Source organism: Rhea pennata, chromosome 4 (assembly GCF_028389875.1).
Source record: "Rhea pennata isolate bPtePen1 chromosome 4, bPtePen1.pri, whole genome shotgun sequence".
NCBI lineage: Eukaryota > Metazoa > Chordata > Aves > Rheiformes > Rheidae > Rhea > Rhea pennata.
Genome location: NC_084666.1, coordinates 12,903,864 through 12,924,390, shown reverse-complemented (window position 1 = coordinate 12,924,390; position 20,527 = coordinate 12,903,864). Strand labels below are relative to the sequence as shown.

Below are 20,527 nucleotides of genomic sequence, written 5' to 3'. Positions count from 1 at the left end.
TAAATAGGTGATTATTTGTCACTTTTATGTGAGTCTAGTTAAAAAAAAAAAAAAAAAAACTTGAGCTATCATGTGGTTCAGTCTATTGCAGTATGCCTATGTGTGTTAAGGACTACTATTTGTTCACTCAGCAGATATTCTTAACATGAGTTTGTGGAGGCTTCAGTCTACTTCACTTCTGTATTGTATATTATGCTTTGTTCAAAGCTGCAGTCTCTTCGTCTTGGAGTAAAATGTTATTTTAAAGAGCTTTTGTCTCCTATTTTTTTAATTAACTCAAAAACAATCCTGTAGATAAGGCCTGTCAGCAACTGGCTTTTTCTTTTTGGCTACCACTGAAATGGATGAATTTACTACAAAGGACTCATACATCTAATCTCATAAAACGTGCCACTCACATTTTACTCAGCATTATCCCACAGCAAAGAAGCCAGAGCAGCAAGCAAAATGGATCAGTGATCACTTTCTGAAATGCAGGGTGAGCTTTTGCACTTTTAAAGGTTAGAATAGCTGTCCTTACATGCCAACACTGTAACTAACTACTCCTATTCTGAAGTATATCAAAATAAGACCCTTTTCATCAAGAAATTCATGGAATAATGCTATGCTTTTAGTGCTGGACTGTAGAACTTTGGGTTTTACTGTGTTCTTACATGCGGTTTATTATCAGGTTCTTTGATGCTTTAGGGTGTTTTCTGTGTATTAGTAGTTCCTTGTGGATGTCAGCAGGTTTTCTTCCCTTTTCCCACAAGTTGTATCTCAAAGGAGTAAAACCATTAAATTTAGGGACAAGGTTCACCTTGTCTGTGAAAGCAATAATATGGGTTAATATTTGACTGTGTTAATTTGTAAAAATAGCTAGAGAAGTGTCCCAAAAGAAATTGGGAGAAGGAATAACCACTGACTTCATTGCTCGAAGGACAAGGTAATACACCCCGCAGTTCGTGGTGCAACTGAAGCATATTACAGTGGTACACTCTTAGGCTGCTCACTGTCAGCTGCTTTCAAGGAGTTGCTAATGTAAGAATATCAGCTTAGCTTTTACTGTATTTCTTTGCATGATTTTCTCTGGATGCATTTTTTTCCCCCTATTTAAATTAAGAGCTTTGTCAGTATGAGCTTTTTCCTTTCAATAGTTGGAGTTAGGTGCTGTTCAGTAGTTTAAATAAGCTTCCCTCAGTTCTTCTGGTTGTTTTCAAACTGGTATTGGGTTTAAGTGTTGACTGATGTTGATGAGCTTGACTTTCCAAATTCATGACAGTGTTTCCCATCACAGATGCAGGCATCATAGAATTGATCTCTGAGCCAGTGCCCAGTTAATAAACCAGGAAAAAATTCTCTCTCCGAAGAGCTTAGCGTAATTGCTTCTGTTCCAGAAACTGGCTTGAACTGGAAACAAATTGGGCTACATAGTGTAAAAAAGTAGCACTGTCATGTTACTCTGCATTCCTCTGTGTGTTTTTTTTTTTCCCTCCCTCCCCACTGTATTTCCTTTTTTTTTTTTTTTTAAGTTGGAGATGAAGGGAAGTACCTTTCTGTAAATGATAGGGATCTTGTTTTAGTTTCTAGGTGATCCAGGCTATTTTGATTGTTTTAGAGGTTCAGCTCTACTGATTACTTCATAGTGGTCATCTATAATGCTTAGCTTTTACTTATATGTGTATATATATATATATATATATATATATATATGTATATCAGAAGTGGTATAAACAAGCAATGCATAAGAACAGGTGTTCTTTGAAAGTGGCAAAATTCATGATAAAGTGGAATATGAAAATATCTGTAACATGGATTTTATATTCCAGTAGGGTCATTTGACTATGCTTTTTGTTTGTATATAGCTGGTACTTTGAGTATCAAATGCTCTGTCCAGTATTTCACATCTGTGTGTAGATCAGAGTTGTGTATAGATTGTTTTACCCCATTAGGTTGTGTTTAGTGTTTCCTACAAACATTGTTTTGGAAGAAAATACACAGAAATTGTATGGTGTCTGTTATACTTTGTCCTCAAATTTAACATTAATCATAGAGTATTTCAAGATGGAAAGATCTCTGAGAGTCCAACACCCCTCTCAGAGCAGGGCCTACTTAAATCAGATCCTCAGAACCCTGTGCACTTCAAGGCTGGGGATGCCACAATGTCTCAAGCAACTTACTCCATTTTTTTTTTTTTTGGCGGTTGTTTACCTGATAATAAAATTTCCCTTGTGGCAATTTTTGTCCATTTTTGTCTTATTTTTTGCATGTGCACCTCAGAGAAGACAAAGCTTGGGCTTTACTACCCTGTTACTACTCTCTATATCTACCCCACATCCCTCCAAACCTGGCTGCTCTTATGGCTGAGCAAGGTTCTTGCAGCGTCTGTACACCATGTGCTCCGGTGCCTTGTTGTCTTGGTGGCTCTTTACTGGGCTTGTTCCAGTGTGTTTACATTATAAAAGCAAGATAATATGTTATACTCCATTATGATGTAGTACTGTCACAGTTCAAGACCTCTTAAGAAGCATGGGGTTTCTGTCTAACCATGATTTTTTTTGCCCTTCATTGAATTTTATTGTATCTACGAGTGTCTTGAGTAGGAGAAATCTTACAATGAGATTTTAAGATGAGAGGCCTGTGGTAGTTTTTGGTTTCAGTTACAAAGCTATGTAAATCAAAAACCAAAACCCCAAAACTCTGTAATTAGTCTTATTTTATACCTCAGATAGTATCTTCTGTTTCAAAGCTCATTCTTAGCAATATTTTGCGAGAAGCACACTTACAGCCAGAATAATTTTATCTATTTCTACAATAGGGTTAATGTGAAAAACAATCTAAGCTTGACGTTCTCCATTGATGTAACCAGTCCTATCTTTTCCTTGAATAGGAATGTGAAGAAAAAACTGGACGAGCTCACAGGCCACTTTCTCCCAAACAGAATGTGAGGAAGAATCTTGATTTTGAACCGCTTTCCACTACAGCACTTATTTTAGAGGACAGACCAGCGTAAGTTCTGGGAAGTACCCCAGTAAGGGTCTCTTTAAACTTTGACTAGCAGATCTTTTCTTAATATGTGCCTTTGATCACTCTAACTTAATTAAACAGATGACTTAAAATGTAAAATATTTTTTCAGACTACTGAATATGCAAGTGAGATGATTATGAGGAAAATTATTTTAAAAGATAGCCATTGCTTTTATTATAAAATTAGCTTATGTACAAAAGGAGATAATTAGGAGAGCAGAACTCTGGTTGTGAGTAAATCTAGCTTGTAAGTATGAGCAAGTGATTTTTGTCACCTGAGAGAATGCAGGGATAAAAAGCTGGCATATGCCTAAGAGATTGAGAAGCAAGGATACTGTGTCCTGCTTACACAGAGAAAGTCCAAACTGCCATAAATAGTGAAACACTGCAATGATTGATCTGTAGTGGGTTCAGTATCACCTTGTCAAAGTTGTAAAGCACTTGATTAGTTGTTTCATTCCCCTGTCACTGCAGGCAGATTCTTGCATGTACAGGCTAACCCCAGAGAGATTCACTGGCAGCTTTACCATGGTTTACTCCTGAACTTCACAAATTCGGTCATGCTTAAGCAATTTACGATTGGTACCCAGTTTTACAGGCATGGACAGAAAACACTGTTTTGATATAGCTGTGTACAAGAAGCTGGCATAATGTAGGTGTGTGTTTTCACTAGTGAAGCTGTATGAAGAATGCTCATATCAAGTTGATTTAGTTGCAGGGTCACTTAAGATGCTTTTTCGTTGACTTTTTTTTTTAAGTGACAAGATTTCCCAGAATATATGGAGCACCAAACTATAACTACTTGCAATAGCAGTTACTTGTGTACAGCTAGAAACAATGTATGTTCGCTTATCTGTTGTATTTCAAACCTATCCGTTAAAAGTAATCTTTTATTGTAAGATACTCTGAAAAATAGAGCACTTAGATTGAATTGATGATACACCACAGGATAACATTCATTTTTTTCCCTAATATTGACAGACTAAAGAACTCCTAGCAAAAACTGGATATTTTTAATATTCTAGACAATTGAATTATTATTTTGTCTAATGGAGGAAACTGTTCTGAAGAACAGTGTTGTCATCAAATGAATGTCTCTAAAAGATTTTAAAAATATATTATTTACTTTGAGTTTACAGGGTTTTTTTTCTCATGATTTAAGAAATGACTTCCATTATCAGAAAGACTTAAGACTTTGTAAAAATCTAGAGAGATGTTTTCAAAATGACTGCTTTTGATTTTTGCACTCACTTGCTGGGCTTATGTAAAACTTTTTCTAGAAAAAAGTTCTGTAGTTTTTTTTTTAGCTTTAGCTGGAAAAGGTGTTAGTTAAATCTTAATAGATACTAAATGTCATCTCAAGTATATGATGATATCATTAAGAGATAGGACAAATCATTTAAGTAGTGGAACTTAAGAGAATGTTTCATCTAGTTTTTCCATTCTAAACTTTCCACAGTTTATGCCATTTCTGACAATCCTGGTTTTACAAAAAGAAGAATCTAGTTAACTTACATAAAAAATGAAAGAGTAGATTATTCTCTGTGGTTAAAGATGACATTAATATGAAAATCCATTCTCCTCATTCTTGTAACAGCCTTGATTTTTAAAAATATTCATAGGCATATCATAGGGCTATCAGTGCTTTGCAGATAATATGATTATGTAAATAGTAAAGCATACCTACTGTTAATGATGACTGTGCTGACAACTAGGAGCTGCCTCGTGTGAGGCCTTACAGGAATGTGGTTAATAATAATAATAAAAAAAAAATGCAAAGCTTCACTTGCAAAGATCTAAGGTGTTTTAGAACACCTTAGGTGTTTTAGAGACAACTCTTAGTTGCTTTCCATTTTGGTAATCCTACAGTTGTGTGAGATGTGTAGTGGTTATGTTAATAACAGACTTGCTGTGGTCTGATGTATGAGCATGTTTATTTGTATGGTAGAGGTGTGGCTGGTCCAGGCTTTAATCCCCCATCTCAAACCAAAAGGGTTGTATTTGGCTTGGTAAATGGAGAATACAGAAGATGACTGCAGAGCTGCTTGTTGCTGTAGAAGTGAGTGGAAGGAGTTAAGCCCTCTAAATTGGGAACAGAGTCTTGAAGTGCAGGAAGGAAAAGGAAGCTGGTGTAGTGAGTCATTACTGCCTGAGTAAAGACAGTTGTAGGTACAATTCATTTTGGGGTGCACAGCAAGAGAGCTCTTGTATTCTTAGCTGTAGAAGGTAGTCTAAATCAAAACTACCAACTTGGTATGTACCACTGTATTCAGATTATTTATAAAGGTTAGTATGTGGGTTCAGTTGGTTTCATTAAAATAAAAATGCTGAAATTACCAAACAAAAGGAAATTACTCAGCATATTCTGTGTATAAAAGTAGGCATAGCTGGTCAGTGTTTTTTCCTTCTTGTCTGCTGACACTGGCAAAAAAAATCTTTCCAAGAATCTGTTGCACCATGCTTTGATCAAACATTTTGACAAGAAGCAATATTATGTTTTTCTTTTAGAAGTGTCTAGAATTTTCTTTACACAAATACGCCAAACTTTAAATACAATTTTTTTTTCTTTTGATTTAAGGAACCTCCCTGCAAAACCAGCAGAAGAAGCTCAGAAACATAGACAGCAGTACGAAGAAATGGTGGTTCAAGCGAAAAAAAGAGGTGATGGAATTTCTTGTTTTCAGAGGAAAGTCAAGTTACGGCGTATTTTTGAGCCTCTAATGTGCTTGTAAATTTTTTGCCCTGTTACATGAGAGGCTTGTACTGCCCTTCACAGGGTCAATCCAGGAAGAAGAGGAGGACAAAGGTAGTTCTATTAAAAAAAAAATAAAAAAGTCCCTATATTTTATTTATTTACTTATATATTAATGGTTCTCAAAATAATTAAGTGGTATATGTCTGTGGGTTTAGAAGCTTGCTGATGTATTGAAGTAGATGTGAGTCCAATTAGTTAAGACTTTTTTTTGATAACTGCAGGATATTTGATAGTTTTATTTCAGGCATGACCTCCTGAGGCTGTAATTCCAGGGAGGAAAATGTATGTAATTACACTCATATGATGATCTGTCTTCCCCTTACAATTTACAGCTTTCCTAAGACTTTGCTAGTGATTTATTGTCTGACGTTGTTCACAGAACTGTTTCAGTAACACTGCTATGCACATCAGGTGGAGCTGGCAGTAAGTAGTGGATTCCTTCTGCAGATGTTTTTGACCATCTGGATTTTCTAATGAAAACAGGCGTTGTAGTAAGAGGAAATTTGGACTCATGAAAGTTTTGTGTCCAGTGAGAGCTTCCGGAAATAAATGTTTTTCCAGCTGGCCAGACCCCTGAGCCATATAAGATGGTGAAAAGGTGATATGAACAGAGGATTTGCTTTCTTTCTGTAGCTAATGTTTTAATAAAAGTATCATATTGTGGTTTTGAACATGATATGCCTACTGGTAAAGTTTATTGTCCCGCTTCATGTGATTCCCCTCTCAGTACACCCATGTAACAGGCAGTAGTTCAAAGGAGATTCTCTGTTCTCCCCTTGCCTGTAGGATAGATAGTTTGAGAGAAATGGAATGATGCTCAGGTTTAGGCAGTGGGCCAAGATTTTGTTCTGACTCCACTGTATTGGAATATGTCATTCTCTCCAGATAAATACTCTGACAAATCCATTTCCCCTAAAGCCACTCCAGATGAACTATTTTGCAGAGTGATGTATTGTGCAGAGGGCAGGAAAGCAGGGAGTGTAAACATTTCTTTTGTTTAGAGAAAAATGCAAAGCATATGTTTAGGCAGGCTCACAAAGAGCTGGTGTCAAAGCTGACAAATGCTAGGAGGCAGCTGGTATGATTCTGCTCAGGCATAGCTTCTGTAGGGCTTTAAAGTGGAACCATCAGGTTGTACGTGTTTGTTCCGAAGACCTCGTTCATGGTTCTGCTGTCTTTCCAGCCATTTTCTCTGCCACGTTGTTGTCTTTCTGCGTCGTAGAGTGTGTGATTGTCCTTCACTTTCTCTGTGCTGCTGTAAGGAGTGTCTGCCTATGTTTGTTAAATTGCGTAGTAACATGTTTAACAAATTTACCTGTGGAAAAAATAGTAGTTGAGGATGTGAGAGGACATACAGAAACGTAATGTAAAAACTTAAATCATATTTAAACTAAATATATTATGAAAAGGTATATAACTCTTTTAGTGAAATGAAAGTTTCCAGTATATGTTTTCTTGATGTTTGGCATGTTTATATTAACAATATGCTAAGTTTAGCATCAAAACCATGATTCTTGTGATTTTCTTGACAATATGCATAAATGATAATTTACAAAGACATATGTAAAAACGGGAAGCAAAATTTGTGTTGTTTTAGTCTGTATTTTTGAGATCCTCTTGAAAAAGGCCTGGGGAATTACTGGGGAGTACTGTCACCTGCTCTACTAGGTCACTGATTTGTTCTGTATTGGCTTTCAGATAGACAATAATTGAAAGTTACTACTATGGTTAGATTCAAAGGGTAAAAGGAGCCACATATTATTAACTCCTCTTTTGTCCTGTCCCATCCAAAATGAGCATAATGCATAGTTCCACTTTGTTTTTTGTTCGCATTTGGCATCAGTGCTGAGCTTGTTGTATATTATTTAAACGTCTGGAGAAGTTTTAGCATTTGGACAGGCCACTGTAAATGTAGGTGTGTATAATGTGATTTTTATCATAGAATCATAGAATCATAGAATCAGTAAGGCTGGAAGGGACCTCTGGAGATCATCTAGTCCAACCCCTGTGCTCAGCAGGGTCACCTACAGCATGGTAGACAGGGTTGCATCCAGGTGGGCCTTGAAGATCTCCAGAGAAGGAGACTCCACCACCTCTCTGGGCAACCTGTTCCAGTGCTCCGTCACTCTCACAGGGAAGAAATTCCCCCTCACGGTCAGGCGGAACTTCCTGTGGTTATATGGCTATGTAGTCATAAATAGCTTGCTCTGAAGCACTTGATTTCTGGCTTTATCAACTTAAAGGAAATTATTTTTCTGCAGAGCTTAAAGAAGCCCAGAAGAGAAAGAAACAACTGGAAGAACGCTGTAAAGTGGAAGACAATATTGGCAATGCTGTTTTAACTTGGAACAATGAAATCTTGCCCAACTGGGAAACTATGTAAGACAGTATGTTATACTGTGTTTTAATTGAAAATGCAGAGTCTATAACCTACAGAAAAGTTACAAAGTTATGAAGTGTTATTTTAAGGAGAAACTTGCAGTTGAAAATCAACTTTAGACGCGATAAAGGAAATAGCCTCCTTGCAGAAAGAAGGAAGCTTATACTGCTCAAAGTGATGCAGTTTTATTTTTTTTTTTTTTTGTTTGTCTTTAATGGGAGTTCAGGATACTTGGACACTATTAAACATCAAAAAGTGGTCTGTGGTAGAAAACTTAAAAACAGAAAGTGTAGTGCTCAAATACCATATGTTTATCCAAAATCAACTTTTTTGACTATTTGAGCTGTTGATAATATAATATCAGATGTAGATTGAGGTACATGCCTGCTATTTTTAAGCCTCTCTAATTATAGAGTGGTATGTTACCTGCTGGGATAATCAAATGATGGAAAATAAAAGTAGAGAAGGAGAGGTTTTTCTTAAAAAGAAAATCTTGAATTCTAAAAGACTTCCTGTGAAGATATAGCACAGGTGATTAGTAAGATACCTTCACTGTCCAGTTTTTCATGGACATTGCTAGTCATCTTAAAGAAAACAAAAAGGCCCCCTAAATCCAAAGCAAATAATACCACCACTAAAAAGCTTGTCAGCACTCGAAACTGCATTTTTCTTAATGATGAAATTCAGTTTTCCTGAGGATATATGTTAAAAATGTGGACAGAATTTGTTGGAAAATGCATATCTGGAAAATTGAAAGTTTTTTTTTTTATAAAAAGTAATTTGTAGTTCTACATGTCTGGTTTTAGTATTTGAAGATGCATCTGTTACATCTGTTATAAAAATAAGCGTGTTTTTTCCTTTGTAAGTCTATAAATTCAGAAATTCTCCACTATATTCAATATTACATTTTTGGTTCAGAATCTGCTTTTAGATACACAGATTACTGCCTTTTTTTGTCACTGCCACAAGCTTTCATTGGTGGTCAGGTGCTATCTTACTCCTTCCTTTGGAGCTCTCAGATTGATAAACATCAACCTAAGCTATTTCAGGATCTGTATTGTGTTAGTAACTTTCATACTCCCACTGAAAATTGTACTAATCTTGCAGCTTCATGCATTTTGCTTGAGAGATAGAACTGCAAAGCTGAGCAGGAAACTGCATGTCTCATTTGCACAGAAGGGTGTTGAGTGAGAGGAGAGAATAGACTTTTCTAACCTGTTCCAGTATTTTATTTGGAGTATTGAGTCTGTCCAGCTGTTAGCTTATGCAGTGGTGTAGACATGGATCTCTTTCACTCGTTTATTTCTGTCCCCCACGATTCCTTCTGATGGTGTGTGGTGGCAGCTTATGGTTGCTGTGACTGCAGTGCTCCCGTTCAAGTCATTAACTGTGGAAAGAAGGCAACTTTGCTCTACAGTTAAAAGCAAAATAGTACTAAAGAATGGATATGTGCAAGCCTTCTGTGACCTCTTGACTGCATTTGGGTCTGAATCCCTTCAGCTCTGTAGGAAGGAAGGTTGGCAATTCAGTTGGCAATAAAATATTTCTTAGAAGAGCGTCTCTTATTTAAACAGGTGGTGTTCCCGGAAAGTTCGAGAGTTATGGTGGCAAGGCATTCCCCCAAGTGTGAGAGGCAAAGTCTGGAGCTTGGCGATTGGCAATGAGTTAAACATCACCCATGGTGAGAGGACTTTCATTTTGGTTATAGCATGTTACAAAAAGTAGTAATAAGGGGAGAGTCTTGTATTTGTTATGGGATCTCAGAACCTGGGATGTGAGTGGGAAGAGATGGTATCTGGTTACGTTTTCTTTGTAGTGTTTTTGTGTTCAAAAATATTTAATATCTTTTAATCTTGTAGATGTTCTAGGACTGGTGCTTTATATTGTTAATGATTCTGTATCTTTGTGTCTTGCTTTTGATGTTAAATGGAGATTGTCAGAATTAATAATTTAAATAAGACGATATAAGTTTTTTTTTTTGCTTAGAATTACTGTTAATTTTTTAATGCTTATGGGTATGTACATGTTATTTTCCTTTATTTTAAGTGAGGTGTTTGTTTTGTGAGAGACTAAAAGACTCCTGGGAAAACTTGTCCTTTTGCTTGTATGTATGCTAGTGAAAATAGAAATAGTGTACTACTTCAGACTGCAGAAAAATACAACTCTGAAAGAGTACTGTGATGTGTAACTAATTTCAAAGTGGAAATTGAATAGATTGCCTGTACTCCTGCTGTATTGTGCTGCTTTTGTGTGCTTATTTTAGTTACTTTAGGTGTAGTGCTTCCATGCAGTTTGATAGACTTACCCAGTTCTCCATTCAGAAAATATTTTTGAATGCAAGTGTTATGTAAGAAAAATAAATACTTGATTGTGCTGTGTTAACTTGTGCCTAGATTGCCGTTCCTTTTCATCCCATCTTAAGTTAGAGTTCAGTGCAGCAGGTTTTTCAGAACCATAACCTACTTAAAGTTCAACTGGTATCTCTAAGATCCAGTTGTTTGTAATGATTGGAGCAGCATTGCTGGTGTGGTACGTAGATAGTAACTGACAATGGGCTTGTGCATATGCAAATTATGGACTTTCTCTGTTTTTCTTTTCTTTTTCCAGAACTCTATGATATTTGCCTGGCTCGTGCCAAAGAGAAATGGCGATCACTTAGCACGGGAGGGACTGAAATAGAGTGTGAAGGTATGCTTCTAATGAATGAATTATGCTGTGTTACAAAATTAGAGAATTTGGAAAGTTGTCCCTCAAAATGTAAAGATCAGTTCAGTTAAAAAAAAAAAAAATCCTGGGAAGCAGGAAATAATTGTCCTCTTATTTTGTGATGAAACTACAATCTATTGTACACCACACTTCTTAATTTTTCTTAAGAACTGTACACAGATAGTCTATAAATTTGATGCTAATTTATAGGAAAATTAGTATAGTTTGGGGGATTATAGTTTGAGTTGTAACACTAAGATATTTTGCTCTATCTGTAGTTCTGGAATTAAAACTCTCAAATCTTAGCAGTTAATTGTGCTTCAGTGCTGCTTTGAATCTATCTCTGTAGTGTGTCTCAGCAGCAGTTTATTGTTGCAGACAAAGCAGTTCATTATTTTTTATTTGATTGGAAGAGTTGTCTCAGATATAACACTACATATAGATGCTTGCATTTGCCTTTGGTAAGTAATTATGCTTTGCAGAAAAGGGGGAACATATATACTGGCATTTATCAACAAAGAAAAATGATTTTGATTGGAAAACCAGTACTTTGTTCTCTTAAGATTCTCTGCATCTTAAATGAGATGCAACTTCTGATATGTTTTTACATTCCCCTTTTACTTTCTTTTCTAGAGTGTGTATCCTTATGTGATTGGTATAAGCATCTGCTAATGACAACTCTTGTCGCTCTTTCCCTCTCACTGCATAATCTGTGGAGGGGCAGTGTGCACTGCAGGACTGCTGTGGGCGAGAACACAGTTGCTTCTTACCCTGTGTGCTGAATTCAGGGAATTGTTGCACTCCCTAGCATTTGCTTGGAAATAAGTGAACTGTGCAAAAGCTAACACTCATTTCATTTTCTGTCCCTCCCCCTCCCCCTTTTTAATTCGTGTTTGATCCTTTTAGTAAATGTAGTAACTTTGACTTTTGTAGATGCTGGGTTTTCTGCAGCTGACAGAGAAGCAAGTTTAGAGTTGATAAAACTGGATATCTCAAGAACGTTCCCTAATCTCTGTATTTTCCAGCAGGTAAGCAATGTTAACTTTGTCTTAAATTCTTAGCGAAATTAGGTTTACTTTATCTCGTCTGTCTCTTGGTTGAAACAGCCTGTTAAGTTCAAATCTGAAGGAAGTAGATGTCTTCCGAAAGTTCCTAAAATTTCTGGAAAATTGTAAATCAGCTAGAAAATAGAGACCCCAAGGTACTAGACATGTGGTAGAGGCAGAAGACAGTCTTTTGGCAGATCAGCACGAGCTGATCCATCTAGCTTAGTTCTTGCTGGTTTTTGTCTGAGGAAGCGATACAGGGCAGTGTTTCGAAGTCAATGAATCAGTGTTGGTGAGCAGCAAGTACGCTGTAAGTGAAAGAGAATGCGGCCCAAGTAAGCACTGCTGACCTCTTTTTGGTTCCGTGCAAGACCAACTTAACTTGTATATCTTTGTTATGCTTTAATAACATTCTCATTTTACTTGTTTTAATCCAACATTTTGTCCTCCTATACATAGAGTTTGGCATGCCTGTAAAAAGTTTAGATTGTGATGAATCAGCGTTTCTAGGTGAAAACCTTTTCCCTTTGGAAGTTCTCAACCAGTTGTAGTACTCGCTGTAAGATAAGACATCTTTTAACAGTCAACAGTGTGAATTCTTTTTAGCTGTGTAGATACATTTGATGTGTGTGTATGTATGTGTTGACATTTTCTTATAATTTCATATTTTCTTCATGACTGAATTTGTTTTTTTTCATGCTTTTTAAGCTATTTTTAAGAATTGGAGGTGTTCAAAGCTGTGCAGGGAAATAACATGTTTTGTTAACGCTGCAGACCATATCTGTTACTTCTGAAGGGGGTTTTGTGTGTTATGCTCAAATACATTGTCTTGTTTTTTGTTCAATTGTAGGGTGGTCCTTATCATGACATGCTGCACAGTATTTTAGGAGCCTATACTTGTTACAGACCTGATGTAGGCTATGTAAGTCAAGAGTTTTTTTCTGAGAGTGGGAGGGGAGAAAGAGGAGGGTGGAAGATTATGTTAATCTGTCCTTTGTAGACCAGTATAAAATGATTTAGTGAATACTTGCGGGTTTTTAGGTGGGTTTCTTCTATCCCAGTACATGCTTCAGAGGTGTATCCAATTATGTATTCTATTGCTAGATTTAAGCTTTTTAACAGGTTAAGATTTTGGACAACTCTAAAGCATACATTTGTTCTGCCTGAAAATTGGAATTGAAGAGAAAATGTTATTAAATTGGTGAAGCATGCACTGTTCTTGATGGTAGTCTTACTGAAACTGTACTATTAAATTGAGTATCTTCTTCCTCTTGATAAGCATGTCTGTGCCTTAGCAGTCTGAACTTTGGAACTGTAAAATAATGTCCATTAAGGCTATGCAAGGTCCCTCAAAGTAGTAATGTGAAAGGACTGAGTGGGTTCTGGATGCTTTTAGTCTTTCTACTGTTGCAGGCATGTATAGAGGACCTTGTTTTTTGTTTTGGAGCAGTTACTAGAAAAATACTATTTAATACTAAAAATACTGCTCACTATTCTGAAGTGATGTTTGATGCTTGGCAAAAACTTCTGAATGTGACTGCCAAGAAAGCAGGGAAATGGCAGATCAGATGGTGTGCTCGACTGTGGCATGGAGACCCTTGTGTTATGGCAGTGTGTGTTCTTCAGGCCATGGGAAGAACTGTCACAGCTTAGTCTGCATGACTAGGGGATGGCAGCCCTACATGCTTTGAACATGCTTGGTCTTGCCAAGATTCAGTGTCAAATCCATGGCCTGCTGTGTGGAAAAAGATGTATCAATACATTGGGCTTATGGTAAATGAAGCATGAGCTTCATTATCTTAAACAGTTACGGCTTGTCGTATGAGTCATTGCAGTTGTTTATAACTGCCAGGTAAGTGATTGGAAGAGGAGGGAACAGGCCTTGTCTCTAGTGTCCTGGTTCAGCTTTCCACAAACAAGGGTGCATGAGCCATATTTAGGAAGAGGGAGATTACTTGTTTGCAAATAACTACTTATTTATATAGTTTGTTTTTAAAAGAAAAAAAAGGAAAGCTCTATTCTGAATATTGGAAAGTGCTGTCATCCTGGCCTTTCCTAGGAGTTCTAATGTAAGCCTTTGAAAGGAGTTAACATGCGGATTGTTAGCCTCCATGTTCTGAATATTCAGTGTCGAAAGGTCATGTGGTTTAAAAAAATCACACCTTTCTGAAAGATTCACAAAATTTGGCAGCACCAGTGAGTAGTTTAAACACTAGTTATTACAGAGACAAAATGAAGTGGTGCTCTTGGAGTACAGTTCTTGCTGAAAGGTAACACCACTTCTTTCTTCAGGTGCAAGGCATGTCATTCATAGCAGCAGTATTGATCTTGAACTTGGATACTGCAGATGCCTTCATCGCTTTTTCTAACCTTTTAAATAAACCCTGCCAGCTGGCATTTTTCCGTGTGGACCATGGCCTTGTAAGTATGCAAGAAAACTATAATTTATATATTGTAGATTGGTGTACTTAAAGTTTAAAAAATTTCATGGGCTCAGTAGCCTGGAAAATAAGTCAGAATTTATTTTAAAGCATCACTTTTTTTTTTTTTTTTAAAAGCTCCCAACACCAAACTCACAAGTCTTTTTGAACACGCAGATGAACAAAATTGTTCAGCTGCTGAGTGTTTTATGATGCTCAGAGAAGTTACAAGAATATTTATTGTGTAGTTCAAAGGTTTAAACAGCTTAATAGTCACTTAAAAAGTGATTTGAAGGCACTTTTTGTCCCAAACTGTTTAGTTGCTAAAAATAGACTGTTGCAGGAAGAACCAAGTTTTCCATCTCTTACTGTAGCATCTGTGTTTTAAAGGAGGGTGGGAATTAAGGGGGTGGGGGGATGAGATGAGCAGACCAGTGGGAGCTGGGTACCTGATTCTCTCTGGATTCTCTGAAATGCCTTGTTGGCACGGTCAGTGAACTACTTGTTTGTCATTGCAAAATAAGTCATCTCCTGAAATATGTTTTAATTTATTTTTAATTGTTACAACTTAGTTTTATTTTTACTTACACATTTATATAAATACATATATGTATGTAATTATTATATAATATACATATTATAATTTAATTTATAATTAAGAAAATATTTTTAAAATTAAAATGCCTAGCATTCTCTATTTATTTTTCTTATACTTACCTTATAGCACTAGGAAAATAACTGTTTTTTCAAGAGTTCAAATGGGAGAAATAAAGCAGAGGAATAGATAATATCAGCAATGATTACTTGTGTTGCTTAAACAGTAGGGTATTAGGGATCCTATCAGTATTCCTGATGGAAAACCAGTATGTAATTCCTCATTGCAGTCCTTGAAAACTCATCAGTGGTGAAAGCTGAGGGGGAGTACCACAGCTCTGGCAGCATTGCTAGAAGCAGAATCAGTCATCTCTGCTATTGAGCTTGGAAAAAGAGCACTGCTCATGCATTCAGAGTGTAAATACTGTTCCTGCGAGGATGGTTTCGGAATTAATGAATACTTACAAAGAATAGAAGTGATATATGAAGGAGTATGAACATTACAGAGTTGTGATTCTCATCACAAGGAAAACTTTGTGCCTAGTATTTCAGATAGAATTTTCTCACTTTGTCTCACCACTCTTAAGTTTTCATGATTTATAAAACTGATCTACTGTGTACGCTGTTCTTTTTTTGTGTCAGTTTTACAGCTTATAATCAGATACTGATTTGCTGTAAGGCAAAGTAGATAATCCAAAAGGTAAAAGCAATAGAAGAGTTGCTGAAATGATAGTAATATATACTGATTTCTCTTGATTTCTTTTGTTGGTCACATTATTAGGCTAGAAAAAATTGTAATTACTACTAAATAAATGCCTTTTTGAATGTTGATCAAAATAAATATCTGAAGCGCTCTTGCGTTTTTAATAGAGCTGCCTGCATCACTTTTAACAGATGTGACTGGAGCAGAGTGATATGTAAAATTCCTTCTCTAAAGTAGCTTTGAAAAGCTTTAGTAGAAATTTCTTACTGTGGTATTAGCATCCAAACATTGAGTTTATGTAGAAAATAGGACTATCTTTTGCATTACCTGCTTCCTTTATCCTTACAGATCTCATATGGTGCTGGATTTCATGTATTTAAAAATATGTACTAAGAAGTTTTCAGTTGTACAGTTCTCTAAAGCGAGTTTCTAGGTTTCTGGATTTGTTTGTTATGAAGCTGTTTCTCAGTAACTGACAGTTCAGAAATTTTATATAACTTTGATTATTTCTATAGCATAGACCCATCTGGTTGGCTTCTAAGTCTTCTACTCATACAGACTACTATTTTATTATTATTTTTATTTATTTGCTGTTGTTTATGAAGATAGTCTACCACCTGTCACTTCATTTGGACGAAATAGGGAAAAGCCCTTTAAGGACATAGGAAAAAGCAAAGGAGACAAATGTCGTCTATTAGAAAGACTTCAAGCAAAACTGATTTTCCTTCCAGCCTGCTCTTCTCCCTTTGTTCTCCTGGAGTTTTGGGGAGAAGCATACTGATAAAACTCCTACTTGGAGAAAATCACTACCATTCTTTATTGCCTTAATCAGGGTATTGTAATTAAAAATACTGAGTCATTCAAGGATTTTGCTGAACTTTCCTCCCTTTAGGGAGGACTGGGAGGAAAAAGCCAAAAAGCCTTTTGTTCTTAACTCTCAAAAAAATTCTGCTCTTAGTTGGATAGGATGATTTCTTTTCCTGTCTACCTTCTATTCCGGAATTTGACCTAAACACTCTGATTTTAAAATAACTTGAAGGTCTTCATGCTAAAAACAGTCTGCTTCAGGGGTTAAGGTATCAGATTGGAGTCAGCATCTATTTGTCTCGCATAGTTGATTTGTCCCAATCTTTGGCTTTTCTGCGTGCACTTTGTCTCTCTTTGCAATAGAAAAGACTGTTACCTCTTTGTCAGACTTTTTGTGTAATAGAAGCTTCATCATTTGAATATGATTTATGATCAGTAACTAAGTAACAACTCAGCACTTCTCTTGCTGTGGACTGTAAAATTATTTTCACTTCAAATTTCATTTTATAATCCTTTGAGTCTTGGATTTTATTCAGCATAGTATTAGGTTACTGCCGCAAACATAAAGCACCATTTTGTTATTATAATTATCTTGAGTAATCAGCAAAGACCTTCTCTCCTACTGATATTTTTTTCTTTCCAGAGGAAGCTGCCCAAGACCCAAAACAATTATTCTATTGTTTAATATGAGAAGGATATAATAAAGTGAATCTTAAACACTTGTGTGCATGCAGATGCTGTCCTTTATATAAACATTTAGTTCTGTATTGTATCATATAATTCATATGTTCCTATTTTTGAAGAACATTAATCCAACAACAAATAATATTTTAAGCCTATTAATAGAGCTGACTGCTTTTTCCTATTGTATTTTCACAGATGTTGACTTACTTTGCCGCATTTGAGGTATTCTTTGAAGAAAATCTGCCAAAGTTATTTGCTCACTTCAAAAAAAATAACCTAACTCCAGACATCTACCTTATTGATTGGTAAGACTTTCAGAGTGTAATTACCAAGGCATGTACTGGCTTATAGCCCCGTGTTCATATTCATAACATAAGTTAGAGTGCTATTAGCTGTTTTAGTATTATTCTAAGAAAGTGTTTGTCTTCTGCTCAGTAATTGTGGTTTTTATGTCAATCCAAATAATCCCTACAGCAGTACTTTTGTGATCTGTTTAACATTTACCTAACCTTGCATTTGAAGCTGCTTTTGAAACATAGCTGTATATCAGTTCATTCCATATTTACTATGTATTTAAATTGATCTGAGAATCTGTTAGCTTATCTACTGTTACCTTCTAGTGCAGGTGTGTACCAGGACATGTATTCAAACAATAATGCTAGACTTGCATTAAATACATATCGTATATCCTTCTGCAGAAGGAGTAGTTAAAACATAGTGTTTCTGTCCACACACAAAAAAAGAAAGCCTCATACTTGCAGAAGGGCAAACATCTAGGCTTTTGGCAGGATGAATTAAAATTCTTGGCTAGTGTCTTACTCATATTTGATAAGGTCTCAGTTCCTATTTAGAAGATCTCAGCACAGGCTTTTGAGAAACTATCTTGACACAATTCATTGCAGCAGCAAAAGGGTGTTAAGTGGTTTTGAATAACTGTGGCTGCTCCATGTAGAGGGCAGGTTAATTTTATTTTTTTAACTTACAAAGCTTCCTTCTTTTTCAAATTCTAATGACAGTGGAACCTCTTTCGTTAGAGAGGAGAAAATAGCTAAGGATCTCATTTGCAGCTTTGTCAAATTTCAGTAAGATATAAAGCACTCCAAATCAAATAACTGCGTTTATGCCTATCAGGTCTTGATTTGATGGCAGCTAAAATGTCTATCCTCAGCAAGCAAGACTTCAACAGTTCATGTCTATCAGTTTTTAGGGGATCATACAGTGTCTTTTTTTGTAAAAACTGATTTACCTTTAAACTGGAAAAAATGTTTAGTTTTACGTATCTGACTGCCTCCAGTAAAAACTAGAATTTTCAATAGTGACAGCATTTTTTTCTGAAATTCATAAGCTACTATTTTTGAAAACACACTGTTCATGCAGTCCTATCTGAACCAACCTCTCAATACCTGGTGACTTTTAAGAAGAGTATTTTTAGTTGTTAGCACTGAGGGTGTGCTGATCTGCTACATGGAATTCTGTTTAATAGTCATTCAGTCTGATCCAGCATCTAGAAATCTGAATGCATGAGTTTGCATAACATCATAGAATGGCTGAAGTTGTAAGGGACCTCTGGAGATTGTCTAGTCTAACTCCCCTGTTCAAATCAGAGTCAACTAGAGTAGGTTGCTCTAGACCATGTTCAGTTTGGTTTTTAACATCTCCAAGGGTGGAGTGTCCACAATGTTTCTGGGCAACCTCTTCCAGTATTCGATCACCCTCAGAGTAAAAAATAGTCATTTCTTACGCTTAAGAAATGGAATTTTCTGTGTTTAAGCTTATACCCATTGATCTTGTCCTGTCACTAGATACATGCTTCCTAATGCAGGCCAGGATGCTGTTGGCCTTCTCTGCCACAAGGACATAGTGCTGACTCATGTTTAACTTGTCCGTTAGGACCCCCACATCCTTTTCTCCAGAGCTGCTTTCCAGCTGGTTGGCCTCCAACCTGTACCAGTGCATGGAATTATTACTACTCAGATGCAGGACTTTCCACTTCCCCTTTATTAAGCTTCATGAGATTCCTTTGGCTCATTTCTCCAGCCTGTCAAGGTCCCTTTGAATCACCTAGCTGTTTGGTGCATCAGCCACTCCTCCTGGTTTTGTATCATCTGCAGCCTTGCTGAGGCTGCATTCTATCCCATCATCCAGACCTTTAAGGAGGATGTTAACGCAGCACTGGTCCTAGTAGGGACTCCACTAGTGCCTGGCCTCCAGCACAACTCTGTGCCACTGATGACAAGGTGTGCCTTTGAGCTCACCAGTTCAGCCAGTTTTCAATTCATCTCATTTATCTAATCCTTACTTCATCAGTTTGTGAGAATGTTATGGGAGGTGGTGTTAAAAGCCTCATTAAAACTGAGGTAAACAGTATCTACTGCTCTCTGTTCATTCACCAAACCAGCCTTCTCATTGTAGAAGGCTGTCAGGTTGGTCAGGAAAGATGTCCCCTTCATAAATCCATAACTACTCCCAATCACATTGTCCTTCATTTGTCTGAAAATAGTTTCCAGGAGGATTTGCTCCATCGACTTCCTAGGGAAGAGAGTGAGTCTGTAGTTCGCCAGATCTTTCCTAAACCTGGCCCTTCATGCTAAACAGTATTTCTATATTCCTTCTAGTCATCTGGTCCTACTTTTACCTCTTGTGTGCTGCTTTTCTGTATTTGAGTTCTGTCAGAAGCTGCTTGTTTATTCATGCAGGCCTCTTGCAGGCTTTGCTTAATGACTTTGATTGTCTTCTGTTCAAGACACCCGTGAAAATGTAACACAGATTTTGTTTGACTTTGCTTTTACACTCTGGATTAAATTTTAATGTGATATGAGTAGAGATATGAGGGGAAGTGTGATGGATAGACTCATTACTCCCAACATTCATTTTTTTTTTTTTTAAAAAAAGACTGAATGCTGAGAAAATTAAGATAAACTAGATCTCTATAATGCACAGACCAGGAATATACTGGAAAAATACTGGAATGGGATAGGAGCGAAGGAAGAGGGTGAGAGGCTGGTGTATCTAGTGATAAGAGGAAAGATGTTGAAGTTGTATTAAGCCTCAGTGTTGCTAATAGCCTCTGTATGAAGCAAACACTTGAATTAAAGGGATATCGGAATAAGAAGACTGTAAACGTGCAGGAGAATAACCGATGAGACAACATTAAAATCACTAGGTCGTTTTCTGCCTTAATGGATTACTAGCTATTGCAAATAAAGTGATTTTTAACATAGGTTAGACTGAAAACGTGCGACTTCATGGTGGAGGAGGAGTTGATATCACTCTAAGTTTGAGCTTTGCATTTGAAACGAGATCGTGAAGAGAACAGCAGAAATTGGGGGTTTGGAAAAACAAAGTCTTGCGGAAATAATGAAGACTTGCATTTCCTCAGGATTTTTGCTTTGATAGACTAGTCTTTGTTACTTGAATGAAATTTTA

General features: G+C 36.6%; 1 protein-coding gene across 3 annotated transcripts in view; it reads left to right on the top strand.

Moving 5' to 3' along the window:
* TBC1D14 (TBC1 domain family member 14) overlaps positions 1-20,527 on the top strand; it is a 66,211-nt gene that overhangs the window by 34,490 nt on the left and 11,194 nt on the right. For 2 of the 3 annotated variants that reach the window (XM_062575303.1, XM_062575305.1), the window contains 9 exons: positions 2,870-2,988; positions 5,585-5,667; positions 8,023-8,140; positions 9,716-9,822; positions 10,749-10,829; positions 11,781-11,875; positions 12,744-12,815; positions 14,186-14,314; positions 17,297-17,406. In XM_062575303.1, coding sequence (XP_062431287.1) covers positions 2,870-2,988; positions 5,585-5,667; positions 8,023-8,140; positions 9,716-9,822; positions 10,749-10,829; positions 11,781-11,875; positions 12,744-12,815; positions 14,186-14,314; positions 17,297-17,406 — 914 coding nt within the window. Of the gene's footprint in view, positions 1-2,869; positions 2,989-5,584; positions 5,668-8,022; positions 8,141-9,715; positions 9,823-10,748; positions 10,830-11,780; positions 11,876-12,743; positions 12,816-14,185; positions 14,315-15,197; positions 15,253-17,296; positions 17,407-20,527 lie in introns of those variants that run through there. The other variant, XM_062575304.1, reaches the window with a different exon arrangement.